Source organism: Haliotis rufescens, unplaced genomic scaffold (assembly GCF_023055435.1).
Source record: "Haliotis rufescens isolate VD_foot unplaced genomic scaffold, xgHalRufe1.0.p SCAF_8, whole genome shotgun sequence".
Lineage (NCBI taxonomy): Eukaryota > Metazoa > Mollusca > Gastropoda > Lepetellida > Haliotidae > Haliotis > Haliotis rufescens.
This window is the reverse complement of record NW_025964372.1, coordinates 100,762-125,783: the sequence shown is the minus strand read 5'-3', so window position 1 is coordinate 125,783 and position 25,022 is coordinate 100,762. Positions and strand designations below refer to the sequence as shown.

Sequence of the window (25,022 nt, the reverse complement as noted above, 5' to 3'; positions counted from 1 at the left end):
ATAGTCGGTCTCTTTAATAATCATGAAACAATTCATTGTTACGTACAAATAGTTCAATATAAAATGAAATAAAATTAAAGTCATATAACACATTTGTTTTTGTTCCCAACGTGAAATGCTCGTTTTGAAATACTGAAACCGAACTTGATTATCATGACTCATAGCTCATAACTCAGAACTACCAACTGTATCGCGGTCAATCCAAACGAGTGACAACTACATTCAGCGTGGGAAAGTTCAGAATGTCCTACAGTTACACCGTCACTGTGAGTTACTGAGCGAGTGATGAACAAAACAATGTGATTGACACTATCAGAAGCTAGGATGTACCGTTGTTATTTATCTAAAACCCTACTAACAAACTGTGTATGCTTCTTCCAGGTGTGAGCTACTTACTGGCATCTTTTCATGATATCTGGCTGAATACTGAATCAGATGTAGTTATAGTGGCAGCTGGGGAGACAGGGGGATCCTTTCTGGTTGATTATCCACAGCTGGGATATAACGTCACAGGGACTGTAACGCCATACGGGGCCACTAACATAGATTCGCCATCGTGGGTGACGGTGGGTGTGGAAAACATGGCTTACGTAATCCATGTCTTTGGTAAGAACATGGGCCTTCACACACACATGGGAAATGACATCTTTTCTCCCCTCCCGATCTCTGCCCTAGGTTCCAGGTATGTAGTATCCACCTGTCTGGGATACCAGACACAGGTGGTGTTAGTGATAGCTAACCACAACCACAAGACAGACGTGGACATCACGCTGATGCTGGAGGGGAACGTCACCTATGACAACATGACCTACAACGACGGAGACACGATTCACGTGACTCTAGATGAGTATCAGACCTTCACGATGAAGAGTGACTATCACCTGACTGGAACTGTAATCAACACAACAAACACTGTAGCTGTGTTCAGTGGGGCAATGCAAGGAAGGTCAGTCATGGCCGTGACGCAACTATTACCTGTACGACATCATGGGACGGAGTATGTTATGTATATAGGTGACTACTCCTATATTAGGAACTGGAAATACCAGCTGCAAGTTATTAGTGACCAGAGCGACACTGAACTTATGTTGAACAATGGATCTACATTCTCTCTGGGTGACAACCGTGTATATCGCCAATACCTCGCCCGGAATGAGAGTCTATATCTTACCGCCACAAGGCCTGTCATGGCAACCCTGTGTAGAAACAGCACATATCCATCTCAGCATGGGTTTGTTGTTGTAGTTCCAGTTAGGTATTTCGTGAACAGTGCTTTCATTCCTTTTACATACTGTATAAACATCCTGACTAAACAACACGTAACGGATATTGAAGTATTCCGTTCTGATACATTTAACTGGGTGGACATCCCCGGCAGTGATTACAAAGCGGGAGCACAATGTTCATTCAGCAGATACATCGTCCGCTCTGCCAGTAGATTCGCTGTATATGGGTTTTCCCACAACATTGTAAATGGAGGCTACCGTTTCCCTTCTGATCCACCAACTACAGGTGCTGATGCAGGTTAGTTTGAAGATAGCTTGCATTTTGAACAGAATTTAATTTCAGTATGCACATGCCGTGTTTACAGTGTAGAGCTGTGTTATTTGTACATTTATCCCTGTATTGAATTTGGAACCGGAAACAGTATGTCGCATCTTAATTTAAAAAAACGAAAATGGTGTTGAGAAACGACACATTAGCAACTTCTGTCCCAGTGTTGCAAAATAACATCCACCACCACCCAGCGACCGCCTCCCCCCGCCGCTCCCCCGGACAACTGTTATTGGTACATGCTCGTCCCCAGAAGATTAACTCGGTGTACATTTTTGTATTTCCCGGCCCCACCTGTATAATGTATCCCAATATTTGATTTTGCATATATTGTTTATTTTTGTTTCATTAGTTTTATCCCCACAGATTTAATACTATAAAACTATTTTTTTCTTGTGAAAGCCTGTTTGTCTACACAAATATTTGAAATACATCATGTGTTATGTTTTGTTTAAATTAATGTGCCAGATTTATACATCTGTACTATTCTTTATTCTACAAAAATATATTAATATGATTACATGTGCAGCTTGAAATGCAGTAGCGAAACAATCTACAATCAGAAAAAGGATCTGAGACATGAACGTCTCTATTAGAATATTTGTCTTTAACTACTTTAAAAAGTTAGGTGTAGGTAGGATAATTCATGTACAATTACTACACCTCCAGACTGCAGTCATTGTGAGTGTATTTGACACATAGAATGTCTTCATCTCATTTTGAATGTTCACATTTCAATAACATTGAGAGGGCATCATGACTGAATGTTTGTGAAGTGATGAAAGAGAATGTGTGCCTTCAATTATCAATTCTGTCAACTTCCGTTTGTTGTTTACACTAACTCCAACATTTGTCGCCCTTAATCTCTCTGCTTTATTGATTATTTGTACTCTCACTTTTCTCATCATTCATAAATGTTAACTATGCACATTTAAGAAATATTTCAAACGTGTATCAAGTTTGCCGTACAAAACCGTGTTTTATTTCCCTTATATTTGCATGTGAATAGTTTAATTAAGTAAAAGACTTTTGTTGTTGAACTGTTTCCAATAATCACTCAAATTGGTAATACTGACTTTTAAACATAAATTCTATTCAACTTGTTTTCTTCTCTCCACAACCATCTTGTCCTTTAGAATATACAGGTGTTGCTGTAAAGGTAATATGATTCAGTTCACTTATAGTACACCCTTTATAAGCATAGTTTGTAGATCTCATTCCGACCGTTTACATTATTTTGATAATCTGACTCGTATATTCAATACTGTGTCTGCAATCAGATATCAAATCATACATAATAATGTGAAAGGTTACGTTTAAAGTATACACTTACAGTGTGGTACAGTGGAACCTTTTAATACCAGACGATGGAATAATCGTGTTAACGAACCATTGGTTGGGAGTTATGTTGGGTCGACACGGCCAATTGTCTGCTGGCCCGAGACTAGTGAAAGATTGTAAGGACTGGTGATATGTATAAACAAACAACTAGTTTGAAATGAATTGTGGACAAGTTGGCATCTACTGTTATACACCAGGGAAAACGTTAAACACCACCCTAGAATATATCTGCACGTGACCTTGATCTCATTTTGATGCTGATACCTGCTTGTAGGTTGAATAAAGACAATGCATGCTTCTCAAGATGACTTCAAGATGGTTGTATCATATAGTATGGTTCAGAGAAGCAGAAGAGTGAATGGGTAGTCAAATAACTCTCGCCATGATTCCTTTCACATGCTTATTTCCTCAGGTGTATACAAAAAGGGCACCGTATCAGAAAGCGTCAAGAAGTTGGGGTTTCAGATTGACTGGGTCCGGACTGACGGGGGTCCGGACTGATGGGTGTCCGGTCTGATAGGGGTCAGGTCTGTTGGGGACGTGTCTGAAGTGACATGGCAGTAAATTGTTTGTTTATTATGGGCCATGTTCAGCAGCTACTTCACATGCACTGTAGAACGACGAGGATTAAGTTATCAGTTATCTGTTCATCAAAGTCCCCTTCTCTTGGAGTAATTGCTTTACGTTTAACATTGTGTCGATATTGTAGTTTCTCCAAGACACATGCGCTTGAAGATCGAAATCTGTGAAATGGCTTAACCTCTGGACACTGATGTACATTTGCTATTGATCTGACAATGTGAAACCGTAGCTCAAGGAATGCGATTCTTTCCCCTTTCATGCTGATTGTTTGTTGTTTTAATCGAAGCGTACACTAATGATGCAATTCTATGTTTTGTTTGTTTATTTGTTTGCTTTTTTGTTGTTTAACGTGGCACGGGAGTCTGGACCAGACAATCCAATGATGCCACAATGAGCATCCGTCATCGCAATTGGGATACGATAGCATTCATCAACCCAGTCAGCGAGCCTAACCACCCGATCCCGTTAGTCGCCTTTTACGACAAGCATGGCTTGCTGAAGACCCATTCTAACCCGGATCTACACTTGGGGTATTTTTGTTTCTAGAGCCTACAGATGTATTAACTGCTGTCGTCAAATGGAATGAATCAACTACGGTTCTAACGAAGTAAGCCATTACGTACAATCAGGTTAGAGGAACATGGGTGGCCCAGTCGTCTAAGCTGTTGTAATTCGCTAAGCAAATGTCTACCACTGTGTGCCAGAAGCCTATAACTATGGGTTTCGAGCCCATGTTCACTCTGATTATGTTCACGTGTATTGTAGAAAGATGTGGATTCAAATTTAGTTTATACATTCAATTATCTGTTGATCAATATCCCATTTTCTAGTTGTAATAAATGTTTGACATTTTGATCACATTTTAGATTCTCCAAGACACAAGAGTTTGAAGATCGAAAGTTGTGAAACGGCCTAAACCTCTGGACACTGATGTACATTTGCTGTGGACGCGACACGGAATGTGACTGTTTCCACATTCACGTTGATTGTTTGTTGTTTCACTCAAAGTGTATAACAATGAAGCATGTCTTTGTGTATGGCTGTTTCTGTTTGTTTGTTGTTCAACTCCGCACTGGAGTGTGCATCAGATAATCCATGTGACACCATGAACATGGATCTACGCAATTTGGTTAGATGACATGCATCAACCAAGTCAGCAAGACTGACAGTCCTATCCCGTTAGTCGCCTCTTACGACACACATGGGTTGCTGAAGACCCTATCAAACCCGGATCTTAACGGGAGTATGTATGTTTTTAGAGGCTACAGATGTATTAGTTGCTGTCGTCAAATGAGATAAATCAACTTCGGTTGTAAAGAACATAACAAAACATATAATCGGGTTGGGTGGCACTGATGGCCCAGTTATCTGAGGCCCGGAATTTGCTCTGCATATGTGTGTCCCTGGTGTGCCAGAAACGTGGGTTTGAATCCCGATTTGCTATGATTATCTTTCTTTGTTCATCAGCACCAAACCCGGGCCATTCGTCATGGCGTTTTAGTCTAGATTATGCAAACTATTGACTGAAAATATACGCAACTATACACGTCAACGCGGTACTGAGAGCTTCAATCAGCCAAGTCAGAAGGCCTGACCAGACAATTTGAGGTGGGGTGAAATGGGGTTTCACGTCGCGTCGCGTGTGTGTGCGTGTGTGGGTGTACGTGTGCGTGTGCGTGTGCGTGTGCGTGTGCGTGTGAGTGTGAGTGTGAGTGTGAGTGTGCGTGTGCGTGTGCGTGTGCGTGTGCGTGTGGTATCTGTCTGTCTGGGAAACCTTGCCGCAGTTTAAACGTGTGGCAAGTACCATGACGCCTACACAATGAAGTGTGGAGTCTGTACATGTACCATCTTGGCGGCGAACTCTTATACCCATGCTCCTAGTTTTCACAATGGTGGTCAAACCTCTTAAGACCTGCACCAGGTTGAAATTGTCTCCCAAATTAGCGGACACACTGTGGTTTAATTGAAAAAAAACACACTTAGAAAGCGGTGTAAAACACAATTCACTCGCTTGTTCCGTTCAGTAAGAAATGTCCGGGTGAAAGCTAAAAAAACTCTCCGAGGTGAGTGAGTTGTGTTTATCATCGTATTGATCATTTTTCAGATTAATGAGGGAGTAAAGCCGAGAGTGTGTGTTTATTTGTAGTTTAACGCCAAACTCCACAATAGTAAATCCATATAACAGCAGTCCTTAAATAAAACAGTCTGGACCAGACAACCAGTGATTGACATCACGAGCACCAATCCATGAAACTGGAATACGATGACATGCATCAATCAAGTCAGCGAGCCTGACCGCCAGATCCCCTTAGTCGCCTCTATTGCCTGGGATCTATTACCCTGGAGCCACACTGATTTAATTCAGTTTGCCAGGATCCTGTGAGTAAGGGTTCGAATCCAAGATGTCCCCGATTATGGTTATTGGGTTGTCCCCACTGCACTCATGCTCCTAGTTTTCGCAATGGCGGTCAAACCTCTTAAAACCTGACACGCGCTGGACTTTTCTACCATATTAACACACACATGCATTGATCATTTTTCACGTTAATGCGGGAGTAAAGCCGAGAGTGTTTGTTTATTCGTAGTTTAACGTCACACACCACAATAGTACACCTATATAACAGCAGTCTGTAAATAATCGAGTCTGGACCATACAACCAAAGACTGACATCATGAGCACCGATCCATTCAACTGGAATACGATGACATGCATCAATCAAGTCAGCGAGCCTGACCGCCCGATCCCCTTGGTCGCCTCTCTTGCCTGGGATCTATTACCCTGGAGCCACACTTATTTAATTCAGTTTCTTTTTTAGAAGTTGAGCAGTAACCATATGTCTAATGCAAGGCACCTACAACCTGGCCTCAGTTCTATGACAAAGAGATCTGACCAATGTAGGACAACATTTGACATGCATCAATCAAGTCAGCGAGCCTGACCGGCCGATCCCAATAGTCGCCTCTCTTGCCTGGGATCTATTTTCTTACCCTGGAGCAACACTGATTTAATTCAGTTTCTTAATTTCAAGTTGAGCAGTAACCATATGTCTAATGCAAGGCACCTACAACCTGGTCTCAGTTCTATGACAAAGAGATCTGACCAATGTAGGACAACATAAGACATAAGATAATTCCAAAGCATGACAGTTGCAGTGAATTTTAATAATGAGTGACACCAATGTTATACACATATTACTATTGATTAGACAATGTCAAAGTTAATCTCAGTGCAAACTCTTTCTAAAGTGACATGAAGTTTGCTTACCTGATAGTTTGAGGTTGTTCAAAAATCCTAGTCTCAGAAAAATACATTTCATTTCTCTCTGTTGCGTATGACAGTTGAATTGATGCAGTGCTTTGAAAATACATTCATAACAAAATTGTTTTTTGATACCTTGAGGGAAATTTGGCAGATATGTTTCGATTTCAATACAATTATTTATTTGTATATCTTTACTGTATTATCAAAGGCACAAAAATATACAAATAACAAACTTGAATCCATTCAAGGCAACAATTTGACTATGCATTGTGTTCAACCCTGAGTGTGTGGTAAACATATCAAAATAACAAAATAACATCAACTTGTCCTGGATAAGGAGAACATGTTAAAATGTCAGAGCAGGAACAAGACAAGAGTCTGGGCAAATAACCTTTCTACAAATGGGACCAACAATGTTTCTCTGTTCATCTAAATCTATCACTACATACCAAGGGCCATAACTCCATATCCAGGACTTGTGAATCCGGGAATGAACTGATTTTACTTCCCCGTGCCCTTCTGGATATGTATAAAGACACATTGTATCTTCACAATGTTTCATCTTCAGTTGCATCGTGTACTCCACAAGTGCCTTGTAAAAACACAGCGTTGTGTGTCCGTCATATCACAGCATGTCAGGTGTCGTATATCACAGACTGGGATTGAACTGACCACCAGTGTCTTCTGGCAAAGTTGTGATCGATACAATGCACTGAGCAACGTACTGCCTAGATCCTTATAACAGAGTTTCTTACTTCAACATGGAAGTCAGTTGAAAAGCTGGGAAAGAATAAAGTGTGAGTGAGTATGGTTTTACGCCGCTTTTAGCAATATTCCAGCAATATCACGGCAGGGGACACCAGAAATGGGCTTCACACATTGTACCCATGTCGGGAATAGAACCCGGGTCTTCGGCCTGACGAGCGAAAGCTTTAACCACTAGGCTACCCCACCGCCCCTAAAGAATAAAGTGGTTGTCAACATAACAAAGAGCAACTTTGTGTATATTATTACTCAGCAAACAGGCTCTCAAGTCAGAGGTACAGAGTCATGATCCCTCTCACTGACCACTCAAATATACCCTAAAATCATGGTAGAATATCATAAAATCATGGTAGACAGATAGTATCATCACATATTCCGAGAGAGACATAAAAAAAGTGATATGATAAGATTGAATATGTATAAAAGTATAAATCCGACATCTGAATAAGTACACTATCACAACCGTCTCCCCCCATGACATTAGAGGATCAACCAGTCTCGCTGATAGTTCATCATTCTCCTCCTCCTACAATCAATAGCTTCAAGGACATTCAGAAGCTGTAGTATCCAGGAACACAGAGTTGTCTTATCAATTTCAACTTCTTCAATCTTTCATTCTTTATTTCGGTACATATAGTACTACAATCTCTACTATCTCTGAAAACAATCTCATTGAAAGACTTAAGAAAGTTGACAGTGTCCTGCTTCCTTCCGTCTCTGTGTGACACCAGCAGCAGGTGTGACGTTATTTCGTCAGCCCTATTTCTTTGCACATGTAGCTGATCTTCGGTTTCCTCGTAGACGGTGGAGGCAAATGTCTTAGCTGCGTCCGACCCCCTCATCAGGGCCTTGTAGGGCAGTGTGTACTTCTGTTTGCCTGGAACAGTCAGAAGTGTCAATGAAAATATGCTTCTTTTACAATCAGAAACCTCCTTACAAAAGACTTCTCACATAAACTTTCTTGCAACATCGGGAACAATGGATGACGTCACTTTCAGTTAATTCCAAATCTGCACTTGAGAAAATGTTAAGTGAGTGAGTGAGTATGGTTTTACAATATCACGGCAGGGGACACCAGAAATAGGCTTCACACATTGTACCCATGTCGGGAATCGAACCCGGGGCTTCGGCGTGACGAGCGAACGCTTTAACCACGAGGCTACCTGACCGCCCCGAGAAAATGTTAAGAGATTTGATGGCTAATGTTATGGCTTTGTGGAGGTGACTTGTATTTCACAGATAGCAGAACCAATATGGAACAAACGGATTTAATGCTCAGTTTTACGTTATTGCTTTGAACGCCAAAATGTTAAATGTTAAAATACAAAGTAAAAATACCTCCGAACGTATGAACATATAAATCCCAATTCCCAAATCCCAATTTGAACAAAATAATATGATGTTATTCAGCAACATCAACTCATCTGGGAGATAAGAATGCCAGGAAATTCCATAATGAGTCCATCAATCTGTCAGGGAAGAATGAAGCTGACCAAAGACTTCATGATGGTAATACCACAAACATAACAGTTCAAATCCACCAGTCAACTGTGTCGTCTTTGATACCACAACTTCTAAAATGCCATTTGAAGATATTTTGTTCAAAGAATATTTATTTTCTGCAATAAAATGTGCAGAATTTGATGACTTGTTTTGTGTGATGAAATTGCTAATACAGCTGACATGACTAAGTGTGCTTAAATCTTAAATAATGATGACATTCCACAGTTTGCACAAAATTAAGCCATGAAACCAAAGATATGGAAATAATTTGATAACATTTGGCACTTACTCATTTTCTGACATTTAAACAATAGGTTTCTGTGGAATATTTGTAGCCCTCAATAGCATTGTTATTCATTTATTTAAAATATTGATAGAACTCATATGCCAAATTAGAAAAAAGGTATAATCTTATTGCATCGTTTCTGTTACAGCTTTGACTGCACTACCAACTGACCTTTGCCTTGTGTGACTTGGTGAGGTGAGGGTACTTCTCAGCTATGGCAATCAGAGTCTCTCCTTCACTGCAGACTTCTCCAGCAGCTGGTTGAGGAAGTAGAACAACTGGCAGCTCTTCTGGGAAGTGATGTCACGGAAACTCTCCATAGAGGAGGCACAGGGTTCAGCAAACACGGAAATGAACATAATCTTGGACTTCAGATACAAATACATAGAAATTACCAGGATAGACGGATGTTATCTCAGATGTAAACGTGAAGATATAATCAATATTATACAGCCTGATCATCAACACAAACAATATCATCGGTATCATACAGCTAAGTCATGAACACAAGCAACACCATCAGTATCATCAGCCTGGCCATGAAGACAAGCAATGTCATCGGTATCTTATGGCCAGGCTATCAGCACAAGCAGTGTCACCTGTATCATACAGCAAGGCCATGAACACAAGCAGTATACAATAGATGAGGGCACAGTGAGGTGACCCCCAAACATTACAGGTTACCTGAAACCACCCTGCAAAACAGAGCGTAGTCACAGCTCTATACCGTACAGGCGAAGGTCTGTAACAATGGGGCGTTTCATAGAGGTGGCACTACTTCTGGTATACCTTGGAATCGTTGACGGTACGTTATCTTTTGTTGTAATAAGAACATTCTGGTTGGCTTAAGCATCACTTTACCAACAGTCCCCTGGAAAGAGTTTATCGTATCTGTGGGGTTATCAGGCATATCCTCACTGAACTTCGCACCGACGTGTGCAAAATATCTGATTTTGTATAGAAGTTACTGTGAGCTGCTGGTACATGTTTTCCCATAGGTTTTCCTATGTCAAAAGAGTGGTAAGGTAGCCTTGTGGTCATATCGTTGTCTGTCCACACTTCAGGCATGTTTGATTCCCCTATTGGTTTTCCCCTCGAACACTATTGCTTTGAATACCTACTCTATAAGTTGTCAACCAATCTTGGGGGGTATGTGCTCAAACATAGGGTACATCACACCTGACGGCACCCCAAGCCGTCAAGTGTGATGTACCCTGTGTGTGAGCCTATGCACCCCGAGCCGCCTGGTGTTAAGTACCCTGTGTGTGAGCCAATGTACACCGAGCCGCCAGGTGTGATGTACCTTGTGTGTGAGCCTATGTACCCCGAGCCGTCAGGTGTGATGTACCCTGTGTGAGAGCCTATGTACCCCGAGCCGTCAGGTGTGATGTACCCTGTGTGTGAGCCTATGTACCCCGAGCCGTCAGGTGTGATGTACCTTGTGTGTGAGCCTATGTACCCCGAGCCGTCAGGTGTGATGTACCCTGTGTGTGAGCCTATGTACCCCGAGCCGTCAGGTGTGATGTACCCTGTGTGTGAGCCTATGTACCCCGAGCCGTCAGGTGTGATGTACCCTGTGTGAGAGCCTATGTACCCCGAGCCGTCAGGTGTGATGTACCCTGTGTGAGAGCCTATGTACCCCGAGCCGTCAGGTGAGATGTACCCTGTGTGTGAGCCTATGTACCCCGAGCCGTCAGGTGTGATGTACCCTATGTGTGAGCCTATGTACCCCGAGCCGTCAGGTGTGATGTACCCTGTGTGTGAGCCTATGTACCCCGAGCCGTCAGGTGTGATGTACCTTGTGTGTGAGCCTATGTACCCCGAGCCGTCAGGTGTGATGTACCTTGTGTGTGAGCCTATGTACCCCGAGCCGTCAGGTGTGATGTACCCGGTGTGTGAGCCAATGTACACCGAGCCGTCAGGAATGATGTACCCTCTGTGTGAGAGCCTATGTACCCCGAGCCGCCAGGTGTTATGTACCCGGTGTGAGAGCCTATGTACCCCGAGCCGTCAGGTGTGATGTACCCGGTGTGTGAGCCAATGCGCCCCTAGCCGTCAGGTGTGATGTACCTTGTGTGTGAGCCAATGCGCCCCTAGCCGTCAGGTGTGATGTACCCGGTGTGTGAGCCAATGCGCCCCTAGCCGTCAGGTGTGATGTACCCGGTGTGTGAGCCTATGTACCCCGAGCCGTCAGGTGTGATGTACCCTGTGTGTGAGCCTATGTACCCCGAGCCGTCAGGTGTGATGTACCCTGTGTGTGAGCCTATGTACCCCGAGCCGCCAGGTGTGATGTACACTGTGTGAGAGCCTATTTACCCCGAGCCGTCAGGTGTGATGTACCCTGTGTGTGAGCCTATGTACCCCGAGCCGTCAGGTGTGATGTACCCTGTGTGTGAGCCTATGTACCCCGAGCCGTCAGGTGTTATGTACCCTGTGTGAGATCCTATGTACCCAGAGCCGTCAGGTGTGATGTACCCGGTGTGTGAGCCTATGTACCCCGAGCCGCCAGGTGAGATGTACCCTGTGTGTGAGCCTATGTACCCCGAGCCGTCAGGTGTGATGTACCCGGTGTGTGAGCCAATGCGCCCCTAGCCGTCAGGTGTGATGTACCCTGTGTGTGAGCCTATGTACCCCGAGCCGTCAGGTGTGATGTACCCGGTGTGAGAGCCTATGTACCCCGAGCCGTCAGGTGTGATGTACCCGGTGTGTGAGCCTATGTACCCCGAGCCGTCAGGTGTGATGTACCCTGTGTGTGAGCCTATGTACCCCGAGCCGTCAGGTGTGATGTACCCGGTGTGAGAGCCTATGTACCCCGAGCCGTCAGGTGTGATGTACCCGGTGTGTGAGCCAATGCGCCCCTAGCCGTCAGGTGTGATGTACACTGTGTGAGAGCATATGTACCCCGAGCCGTCAGGTGTGATGTACCCGGTGTGTGAGCCAATGTACACCGAGCCGTCAGGTATGATGTACCCTGTGTATGAGACTGTGTACCCAGTCCTCAGGTACATAGGCTCTCACACAGGGTACATCACACCACATGCCCAAAGGGATTGGTTGACAACGAATTGATCTCACCGACATTCGTTCATACAGACCACGAATACATGTCCAAAGTTTCACTCAGTAAAACTCTTACAACCATTTACCCAATGCCTTCAGATAAACATCGGATCATTTTAGCTCAATGATACTGATGTGAGATAAGGAAGTTACCTAAGGTATGTAACGATTGATTTCTCAGCGGGGTATAAGAGCGGGTTACATGAGTAGGCTACATGGACAATAATGCCCTGCTCCTTAACTAATCAGAAGCTAGTATTTTATTGTAAGATGAGCCGATAATATGCTGTGTATACGCTGCACCGGTATGCGGTGTAGTAGTTGCGTGTGTCTATTTGTTTTGTCAGTTTAAAGTAAATGAGGCTGTTTAAAGTCAAATGAGCCCTACACTGTAAACTTTGCGCAAACCCTACTGTTGTCTGACATTGAAGCAATTTAAAGAGAAGACTATGGCCTACGTTGCACATTGTGTCAAGAGGGAAATATTTCCTATTATGTGACGTATTCTGAGTGCTTGTTGGTCTGAGTACTCGTTGTTGCCCTCTAGCCGTCGCTTGATTTCTTGGTTGAAAACAACGACTGCACGGAATATTTCCAATGTATTCACCGATGATGTTTGAATGTAGTGTATATGCTACATTAAATATGTAATGTCTGATTCACGCAGGGATATTCCCTAAACGTTTCAGTGAGTATACATATTCCCTGATTTAACAACCCTGTTTTATACATATTCCTTGAATAGCTATCCACAAGTACATTGTTTCCACGGTGTCAACTGATCTTTTACTTTAACTGGGTTTGTTATGAAGAAAGAATTAGGTATAACAACACATGTTTGGGGTTGATGCCCGCTTGATATAACAATTAGCTATTATTGTAATCAAGACAATGTTTAACAAAGACTGGCTAGGCGTGACCGGTAGAGCAGGACATGCTGACCCTTGTTCGCTCACACCTTGTGTCATACCTGATTTGCTGTGATACATTCACATAATTGTTACAACTATTTTGCCTTTTTCGCCCAGTTGAATCTGATTCGGGGGGTAAACAAGAGGGACTATTCTCTGACGTTAACGTTTCATCATCAACATAATTTGAGTTTGTTCAGGACACGTTTAAAACAGTTTTTTGCAATACACATGCTTGTGATCAGTGTAACGACAAAGGATACATGGAACCTTACTCATGCACAACGATAAAGACCAAATAATGCATTGATAATATTATCTTGTAGTAATCAGCGATTACTCCTGCAGTAGTAATTGAGGTTAATTAGCCAAAGTTAATTAGTGTTTTCAATTATAGCACGACCCCAGTGCTGTACATTGAACGTTCGAGCTCACGTATAGATAAATTCTGTGTAGATAGTATACATTGCAGTTTGTGTGGATAACTAAAACAACATTGTTTTGTATTATGTGAATGCATATGAATGTATAATTTGGTATGTAATACTTTAATATTCTCATCCTATATTGATGTACTATTGGAATATTATGTAAAGTATGTAAATCATTTCAAGTATATTTTGCGATATAACCTGTTCATTGTTCCTTATGCACAAGACAATTATACAAGCACCTTACAAGCCGAAATATCAGCTAACACACTTCATAAACAAAATGTTGCACCGAGGTAAAATATGTATTTTCAGGAAGAAATTAATAATATATTGCATCATGCTAAACTTAAACACAAGCATATCACATGTCCTAAACACATAAACAGACGTACAAATATCAGTTATGTTTGCTTGCCATCTCCAGAAGTTTGTAAGAAGTCACGGAGCTCCGAGACTGACAGTTCACTCCAACTGACATCTCGGAATGGCTCTTGCCAATACACAAACCTTCCTTTTGGAGTTTTGGCTCTTTTCTCAATTAAGATCACTATGGTTCTCCATTCGTTTCCGGACATTTGATTTTGGTTGCTGTATCTTATTTATTTCATCATTAATTTTTTCAAGGGCCCGACAATTGAATCACGAACAGAGCCATAGCGAGCAACAAAACCAGTGACGCTGGCTTTCGGTGTCAGGATTTAATTCGAATCAAAGCTTTTGAGGTAGATAATTCGAAAGCTTATTTCTTTTCCCGTACAGAGAGTCCAATTTAGTTTTTTGCTCTATCTCTTTTCCAAAACAGAAATTAAACTCCACAGGACCTGATACAGTGAACATTTCTTTCCTTCTCTATCTTTTCAACTGGACACTTATTCATGGACATGCCTCCACTATCAAATTCCTTTCAAGCACATCTGTTATTCTAAGTAGTTGATTTAACTCCTCTCTGGGTAGTTTTGAACTTCAAGGTTAATACGCGGGGCATGGAGAGGACAATGGGAACGTTTGTCTGTACATGTTGTTATGTCCTCTACTGTAAGCCTGAGTTCCACTGTGTCAAAGTAACCAGGGCCTAGTCACGTGGTGCCTGTCATTCTCCATTCTGTATGATTGCAGAGAAGGACATCTTATTACATACCACTACCACTATGTGAGTCCCAGGTAGTTCTCTGTGAATTTGGGACATTTCAGGTAGAAGTGTAGCTCTAAAACAATCTTTACAAAGTATGTAATTTTAGGGATTATATATATTCCACATGCATGAATCAGACATGGCATAACTTTTCTGAACTATGTTGAAATTTATACGCAACTATGGGACATTGATATAAGCTGTTTTCATGTTAAGAAGAATGTTATGTGATTAGAAACCACGCTCTAGCAACTGTGAAAAGACTATCTGAGATCAAGTTTCTGTTTAGGTTCAGCAACTCCGACGACACAAACCCCGGCCTCAACTGCCGCAGGTGAAACGACACTACCCACACCCGTATCTAACAACACCCGGACCGGCGGACAAGAATACCCCGAGGGTATAAGTATAGACATAGCTTCTTTGAGTATGCGAGATTTCTTTAAAGCCGCTTTGAGCAGTATTTCAGTTATATCATGGCATGTCAGCTTGATGTTGGAGGAAAGCCCGATGTGATACAAGTATATACAATATAAGGAAAAACAAACATGTATTTCAAAGTTGTAATCCTAAAATATAATATTAAAAGACTCATAAAATATAAAATGGTTAATAATATCTGAAAACATCTATCATTTGAGTTTTGTTTAATTGTATACATTGTCTTTGGTCACAGTTTATGGATTACCGTTTTGCTGGTTATGGTTTTGGTTATGTTGTCAACTTTCATGGTAGATGTCGGTTTGGTGTCTTATCTAGTGTGCTCTGGGGTGCGTCCGTCTCCGTGGTGTAGGGGTTATAGCGTTTGCCCGGAGAGCAAAAGTTCGGCGGTTCCATCCCCTGGTCGCGTCAAACCTTATCACGGTACTTGAAGGATGGTACGTGTTGTTTCCTTGCCTTGAGCTCGGCATGATGGGGATAAAACAGAGAATGGTCGGCTCGGAGTCAGTACATTCAATATGAAATGAAATGTAATTAAAATCACTGGACATACTTGTTTTTGTTTCCATTATGAGATGCATAGCAATAGATTTTTGAATACCCTTCTAAAGCTTTGCATCATATCATATGACTCAGAACTCGTGACGATCTTGAGAAACACACACTATTCTGCCAAATTTTCAACAGATATCAGTGGTATCTTAGACAATAATCAGACATCAACGTTACATGTACAGAGATACAAGGAAGTTCGGGGTATAGGAACATAAAGTAGGGGTGGTGCTCAACATTTCTTTCGAAATGGCGACTCTATTATTATGAGGACATCGCTAACCCCACTGTGACGTATTCATATCCACAGCAGCACACATGCACGTAATTTTGATTTTATATTAACTTTTTCCTACACTTCCATTCGGCAGATGTGACAACATTTTTATACTGACAGTCATATAACGACCAACTGTATGGCTGTAAAACACATAGTCAATCCAAACGAGTGACAACTACATTCAGCGTGGGAATGTTCAGAATGCCCTATAGTTACACCGTCACTGTGACTTACTGAGGAAGTGATGAACTAAACGCTGCGATTGACAATGAACGCGCGAGTCGGCTGTTATTCACGCTGCTGTTGTAGTTGTTTGTCAGATCGTATATTTACAGGCCGACTTGATTTTTCTAAGTGTGTAAAATAACGTGTAATTTGCTTGTGCTCACGTTATATCTATTTTCATCGATGTTGTTATTTGGAACTAGATCGATGAGTGTCTTTTATATATAAAAGAAATCATGATAGAGTGACTATTGTCCTTTGGCGATGGATTTAATGACTTTGGACAGCTGTCACAATAACACATATTTGGTTTGTAACATCACAGTCATGTATGTCAACCCCAGGCACACAATGCTTAGTCGAGTGATACGTTGAAACTATCAATTGTCAGAAGCTAGCTTGTACCGTTGTTATCCATTCTAAAACACTACTAACAAACTGTATATACTTTTTCCAGATGTGAGCTACCTCCTGGTATACATTCGTTATTACTGGACGTGTAGTTATGCAGTTACAGTGGCAGCTGGGGAAACAGGGGGATCTTTTCTGGTTGATTATCCACAGCTGGGATATAACGTCACAAGGACTGTAACACCATACGGGTACACTTCGGTTGTCATAGATCCATTATTGTTGCTGACGGTGGGTGTGGAAAACAAGGCTTTCACAATCCACGTCTTTGTTGAGGACATGGGCGTTCACGGACTCTGTGGATATGGCATCTTTTCACCCCTCCCGATCTCTGCCCTAGGTTTCAGGTATGTAGTATCCACCTGTCTGGGAGACATTGGCCACGTGGTGTTAGTGATAGCTAACCACAACCACAAGATAGACGTGGACATCACGCTGATGCTGGAGGGGAACGTCACCTATGACAACATGACCTACAACGACGGAGACACGATTCATGTGACTCTAGATGAGTATCAGACCTTCACGATGAAGAGTGACTATGACCTGACTGGAACTGTAATCAACTCAACAAACACTGTAGCTGTGTTCAGTGGGGAAATGGAAGAAAATCTTGTCACGGCCGTGACGCAACTATTACCTGTACGACATCATGGGACGGAGTATGTTATGTTTACAGGTGACGACCCCTATTATAGGAACGCGACATACCAGCTCCAAGTTATTAGTGACCAGAGCGACACTGAAATTATGTTGAACAATGGATCTACATTCTCTCTGGGTGACAGCCGTGTATATCGCCAATACCTCGCCTATAATGAGGGTCTATATCTTAATGCCACAAGGCCTGTCATGGCAACCCTGTGTAGAAACGACCCACATGTATATTATACTGGGTTTGTTGTTGTAGTTCCAGTTACGTATTTCGTGAACAGTGCATCGATTCCTTATACAACCTGTATAAACATCCTGACTAAACAACACGTAACGGATATTGAAATATTTACTGGTGATATGGCCCCTGTTACACTGGACTGGGTGGACATCCCCGGCAGTGATTACAAAGCGGGAAGAAAATGTTCATTCGGCAGTTACTTCGTCCGCTCTGCCAGCAGATTTGCTGTATATGGGTTTTCCCTCGACCTTGTTAATGGAGGCTACCGTTTCCCTTCTGATCCACCAACTACAGGTGCTGATGCAGGTGAGTTGAACGACACCCTGTATTTGGGAAAGAATTTAATTTCAGTATGCACATGCCGTGTTTACAGTGTAGAGATGTGTTATTTGTACATTTATCCCTGTATTGAATTTAGAACCGGAAACAGTATGTCACATCTAATCTTAGAAAACCGCAACTGGTTTTGAGAAACGACACATTAGCACTTTCTGTCCCCGAATGGCAAAATAACACCCACCACCACACAGCGACCACCTCCCCCCGACCCTCCCCCGGACAATTTTTATTGGTACAGGCTCGCCCCCAGAAGATTAAATCGGCGGACATTCATGTTATTCCCGCGCCCACCTGTATAAAGTATGCCCATATTTGTTTTTGCATATATTGTTTATTTTTGTTTCATTAGTTTTATCCCCCTCATCTTTTATACTAAAACACTATTTTTTCTTGTAGAAAGCCTCTTTGTTTACAAAAATATATGAAATACATCATTTGCGATGTTTTGTTTAAATTAATGTGCCATACATATACGTCTGTACTATTCTTTATTTTCGAAAAATATATTTGTGTGATTACATATGCAGTTTGAGTGCAGTAGAGAAACAGTCTACTATCAGAAAAAAGGATCTGAGACATGCACGTCTCCATTATGATATTTGTCAACTACTCTAATAATTTAGGAGTAGGTAAGACAATTCATGTACAATTACTAAACCACCAACTGCAGTCATTGTGAGTATTCATGACACATAGAATGTCTTCCTCTAATTTTGAATGTTCACACGTCAATAACATTGAGATGACATCATGAGTGAATGTGTGTGAAGTGATGAAAGAGGATGTGTGCCTTCAATAATCAATTCTGTCAACTTCCGTTTGTTGTATACACTAACTCCAACATTTGTCGCCCTTAATCTCTCTGCTTTATTTATTATTTGTACTCTCGCTTTTCTTATCATTCATAAATGTTGACTATGCACATTTAAGAAATATGTCAATCGTATATCGTGTTTGCTGTACAAAACCATGTTATATATTCCTTATATTAACATGTGAATAGCTTGATTAAGTAAAAGACTTTTGTTGTTGAACTGTTTCCAATAATCACTCAAATTGATAATATTGACATTTTAACATTAATTCTATTCAACTCAACAACCATCTTGTCCTTTAGAATGTACAGGTGTTGCTGCAAAGGTAATATGATTTAGTAAACTTATAGTATACCCTTTATAAGAATAATTTGTTGGTATCATTCCGACCGTTTACATTATTATAATAATCTGACTCGTATATTTAATATTGTGTCTACAATCAGACATCAAATCATATATAATAATGTGAACAGTTACATATAAAGTATAGACTTACAGTACGGTACAGTGGAACCCTTTAATATCAGGTGATGAAATACTCGTGTTAACGAGTGATTGGTTGGGAGTTATGTCGGGTCGACATGGCCACTTGTCGGCTGGTCCGAGACTAGTGATAGATTGTAAGGGCTGTTGATATTATACAAACAATTAATTTGAAATGAATTGTGGACTGCTTGGATTTAGTTCGTTACATCAGTTTGATAGATCTCCATGTTTAGAATGTACTCATAATGTGATATTGATCACCTTTTGATGCTGATATCTGCTTATAGGACAATGCAATGCATGCTTCTCCAGATGACTGCATGATGATTCGTACGGAGAAGCAGAAGGGTGAATGGGTAGTCATATAACTATTGTTATGGGACACTTAACATGCTTAACATTTTCCCAGAGGTATACATATATGGACAATGTATATGGATTGAGTTCGGGACTGAAGGGGACATGACAGTAAATTGTTTGTTTAGACATTATGGGCCATGTTCAGCAGTTATTTCACATGCACTGTAGAACGACGAGGTTTCAAATGTTCAATATATTAATTCAGTTATCTGTTGATCAAAGTCCCCTTCTCTTGTAGTCATTGCTATATGGTTAACATTGTGTAGATATTTTAATATCTCCAAGACATATGAGCTTGAAGTTCGAAATTTGTTAAATGGCTTAACCTTTGGACACTGATGTTCACTTGTGTGGACTTGACGATGTGAATGGTATCTCGAGGAATGTGATTGTTTCCCCTTCCATGCTCATTGTTTGTAGTTTTGATCAAAGCTTACACTAATGATGCATTTCTATGTTATGTTTGTTTAATTGTTTGCTTGTTTGTTGTTTAACGCCGCATGCGACCAGACAATCCAGTGATTGCAGTCAGCGAGCCTAACCACCCGTCGCCTTTTACGACAAGCATGGTCTGCTGAAGATCCATTCTATTCCGGATCTACACTTGGGGTTTGTTTGTTTCTAGGGCCTACCGATGTATTAACTGCTGTCGTCAAATGGAATGAATTAACTACGCTTATAACGAAGTGACTTACATATAATCGGGTAAGAGGGACACAGGTGGCCGTTGGAAGTCGCTATGCAGATGTGTTCCGCTGTGTGCCAGAAACCTTTAACTATGGGTCTCGAATCCCCGTTCGTTCTGATTATGTACCTTAGTTTGTCAGCACCAAACCCGTGCTGATGGCAAAATTCACGTCTATCGTAGAACGATTCAAATTTGAGTTTTTACATTCAATTATCGGTTGATCAATATCCCATTTTCTAGTTGTCATAAATGTTGCATATTTGATATGTTGTTTATATTTCAGATTCTCCAAGACACAAGAGTTTGAAGATCGAAAGTTGTGAAACGGCCTAAACCTCTGGACACTGATGTACATTTGCTGTGGACTTGACGCGGAATGTGACCGTTTCCCCATTCATGTTGATTGTTTGTAGTTTCACTCAAAGTGTATAACAATGAAGCATGTCTTTGTGTACGGCTGTTTCTGTTTGTTTGTTGTTGAACTCCGCACTGGAGTGTGCATCAGATAATCCAGTGAGTGGCACCATGAACAAGGATCTACGCAATTTGGTTAGATGACATGCATCAACCAAGTCAGCATGACTGACAGTCCGATCCCGTTAGTCGCCTCTTAGGACACACGTGGCTTTCTGCAGATCAATTCCAACCCGGATCTTCAGGGTGTGTGTTTGTTTTAGAGGCTACAGATGTATTTGTTGCTGTCGCCTAATGGGAAAAATCAACTTCGGTTTAGAGAACATAACAAAACATATAATCGGGTTAGGAGGCACTGATGGCCCAGTTATCTGAGGCCCGGAATTTGCTCTGCATATGTGTGTCCCTGGTGTACCAGAAACCTGGGTTCGACTCCCGATTTGCCATGATTATCTTTCTTTGTTCGTCAGCACCAAACCCGTGCCATTCGTCATGGCGTTTTAGTCTAGATTATGCCAACTAGTGACTGAAAATATAAGCAACTATACTCGTCAACGGGGTACTTGAGAGCAGCAATCAGCCCAGTCAGAAGGCCTGACCAGGCAAGGGGAGGTGTGGTGAAATGGGGTTCAACGCCGCGCCGTGTGTGTGTGTGCGAGCGTGTGTGTGTGTGTGTGTGTGTGTGTGTGTGTGTGTGTGCGTGCGTGCGTGCGTGCGTGCGTGCGTGCGTGCGTGCGTGCGTGTGAGATACCATGCTGCAGATCAGCATGTATACCCTACTCAGACAGAAAAGTGCAGCAAGTACCATGACGCTTACACAATATAGTGTGGAGTCCGTACCATCTTGCAAGCGAACACTCATACATGCCACTGCAAAGTCACTTCTCCCATGAGACAAGGACACCTCTATAGGGTCTCCCTCAGAGTAAGGACGGGTTTCATGTGGACATGGAGGTTGAGGAAACGGTCCCTATCCAGGTGCGTTGGCTGTGCCTCAGGGATTTCGAATAACATCAACACCTGGTTTCTTGATATGCTGCCCTCACAATAGAGAATAGTGTAGAGCACAATTGTGGCTGAGTGTTTGCAACGTTTATGTGTGCCAGGATGCTGTGATTGTGGGTTCGAATCCCAGATGGCCCCGATTATGGTTATTGGGTTGTCCCCACTTCACTCATGCTCCTAGTTTCACAATGGCGGTCAAACCTCTTAAAACCTGACACGCGCTGGACTTTTCTACCATTTTAACGCACACATGCATTGTGGGAGTAAAGCCGAGAGTGTTTGTTTATTCGTAGTTTAACGTCACACACCACAATAGTACACCTATATAACAGCAGTCTGTAAATAATCGAGTCTGGACCATACAACCAAAGACTGACATCATGAGCACCGATCTATTCAACTGGAATACGATGACATGCATCAATCAAGTCAGCGAGCCTGACCGCCCGAACCCCTTGGTCGCCTCTCTTGCCTGGGATCTATTACCCTGGAGCCACACTTATTTAATTCAGTTTCTTTTTTAGAAGTTGAGTAGTAACCATGTCTAATGCAAGGCACCTACAACCTGGCCTCAGTTCTATGACAAAGAGATCTGACCAATGTAGGACAACATTTGATAAGAAAAGATAATCCCAAAGCATGACAGTTGCAGTGAATTTTAATAATGAGTGACAACAATGTTATACACATATTACTATTGATTAGACAATGTCAAAGTTAATCTCAGTGCAAACTCTTTCTAAAGTGACATGAAGTTTGCTTACCTGATAGTTTGAGGTTGTTCAAAAATCCTAGTTTCAGACAAATACATTTCATTTCTCTCTGTTGCGTATGACAGTTGAATTGATGCAGTGCTTTGAAAATACATTCATAACAAAATTGTTTTTTGATACCTTGAGGGAAATTTGGCAGATATGTTTCGATTTCAATACAATTATTTATTTGTATATCTTTACTGTATTATCAAAGGCACAAAAATATACAAATAACAAACTTGAATCCATTCAAGGCAACAATTTGACTATGCATTGTGTTCAACCCTGAGTATGTCGTAAACATATCAAAATAACAAAATAACATCAACTTGTCCTGGATAAGGAGAACATGTTAAAATGTCAGAGCAGGAACAATTAAGACAAGAGTCTGGGCAAATAACCTTTCTACAAATGGGACCAACAATGTTTCTCTGTTCTTCTGTATCCGTCGCTACATACCAAGGGCCATAACTCCACATCCAGGACTTTACTGTCCCCGTGCCCTTCTGGATATGTATAAAGACACATTGTATCTTCACAATGTTCCATCTTCAGTTGCATCGTGTACTCCACAAGTACCTTGTTAACACAGCTTTGTCTGTCTGTCATATCACAACATGTCAGGTGTCGTATATCACAGACTGGGATTGAACTGACCACCAGTTGAAAAGCTGGGAAAGAATCAAGTGGTTGTCAAGATAATAAAGTGCAACTCTGGTGTATATTATAATTCAGCAAAAATGTAAAATTAGAGGTACTTGATCCCTCTCACTGAGAAATCAGAAACAAATATACCCTAACATCATGACAGAAAAACAGATAAGAGTATTGTCAAGAGACAGATAGTATCATCACATATTCTGAGAGATAAATACAGAAAGTGATATTACAAGATTGAATCTGTATAAAAGTATAAATCGGACATTTGAATAAGTGCACTATCACAACCGACTTCCCCCATGACATTAGAGGATCAATCAGTCACGCTGATAGTTCATCATTCTCCTCCTCCTTCAATCAATAGCTTCAAGGGCTTTCAGAAGCTATAGTATCGGAAACACAGTGTTGTCTTGTGAATTTCATTCTTTTAAAGTGACATGTCTGTGCATAGGGTTCTACTATCTCTCAAAACAATCTCATTGAAAGACTTCAGAAAGTTGACTGTGTCCTGCTTCCTTCCGTCTCTGTGTGACACCAGCAGCAGGTGTGACGTTATTTCTTCAGCCCTATTTCTTTAGCCACGTAGTTGGAGACTTGCACATGCTCGTGCTCTTTGGTTTCTTCGTTGACGGTGGAGGCAACTGTCTTAGCTGCATCGACCCCCTCATTAGATGGACAGCGTGTACTTCTGTTTGCCTGGAACAGTCAGAAGTGTCAATGAATATACGCTTCTGTTACAATCAGAAAGCTCATAAAAGCTCCTCACATAATCGTTTTTTGTGACATCCTGAACAATGATTGACGTCATCTTCAGTTATTCATAAGCCTGAGTCAATGTGATGGTACATTGCTTTATGGGCCTCTTTGCAAACAAGGATTTTGTATTTGTATTCATGTTTCCATAAAGCGAAAGAAAGAGGCCATGTACGCTCACTTACAGACTACTCTTTCCTCATTGGCTAAAAATATTATGGAAGATGCTTGTGTTAAATTATTGTGCTGAACAATGTAATTACAGTGCCTACAGTGTTTTGTGCGTTCATGATTAAATTAGCTGTCTTTAAAGTTATTATTGTTGTTACATGTATATCCGCTACACTGCACACTGAATTTTATGTTAATACTTCCATATTTAATAAAAAAATATTGAAGGCAAGTAATACTGTATGCCAACACTATCCAGATGAAGCCAACTGATCAACATGTTACTTCCCTTCCCTTGGGAATATACTTTGGAGAGGTGGGGAGTCGGTTGGGTGCACAACCCTGTTTTTAAAAATGTGAAGCGAATAGTTCATGCTTTCCTTACCTTGTCTATGCAGGAAGTCCTTGATATCTATGAAGGCTGGCTCTAGTCATTCTTGATGCGGATTTGAGCCCATCTCAGACAAATCTGAAACCAAAATGGCAGAATTATTCTATGGAACATATCAATCACTTATCTTTTGATAAGAATATTGGGGATATCGAGATTTGCTCTGAATCTGATATTCAGCTCAAAGTTGGCAGCAAATATCAATAATAATTCCAAATCTGCACTAGAATAATGTTAACGTACTAATGTTTTAGCTGTGTGGAGGTGACTTTTATTTCATGGATAACCAATACAGAGGAAGAGGCTAAGTTTTACATTATTGCTTGAATGCATGTTAAAATACAATGTTACAATACGTCTGAACGTAGGAAAATATTAATCCCAATCCCAAAATCCATATTTTAACACAATAAACATACTTTTATTCAGCAACATTACTTCATTAGGGAGATCAGAATCCCATGAAATAATTCCTTCATGGGTTCGTACTAGCATCTTTACCGAAATGATGCAGTTGAAAAATATACAAGTTCAAATCCATCAGTCAA

General features: G+C 41.4%; 1 protein-coding gene and 2 long non-coding RNA genes across 3 annotated transcripts in view; all 3 read left to right on the top strand.

Annotated features, from left to right (window-relative positions):
* The first annotated feature begins 576 nt into the window (after positions 1-576).
* Positions 577-25,022, top strand: part of LOC124141767 — a 54,430-nt gene continuing 29,984 nt past the window's right edge. The window contains exons 1-3 of the mRNA XM_048388859.1: positions 577-1,524; positions 15,120-15,230; positions 16,786-17,940. Coding sequence (XP_048244816.1) covers positions 582-1,524; positions 15,120-15,230; positions 16,786-17,940 — 2,209 coding nt within the window. The 5' untranslated portion in view covers positions 577-581. The remainder of the gene's footprint in view (positions 1,525-15,119; positions 15,231-16,785; positions 17,941-25,022) is intronic.
* On the top strand, positions 3,936-4,514 carry LOC124141790. Its single transcript, XR_007219276.1, has 2 exons — positions 3,936-4,084; positions 4,344-4,514. It is a non-coding gene; the product is annotated as an uncharacterized LOC124141790 (long non-coding RNA).
* LOC124120989 lies at positions 17,950-20,779 on the top strand. The gene is made up of 2 exons (XR_007219275.1): positions 17,950-20,246; positions 20,609-20,779. It is a non-coding gene; the product is annotated as an uncharacterized LOC124120989 (long non-coding RNA).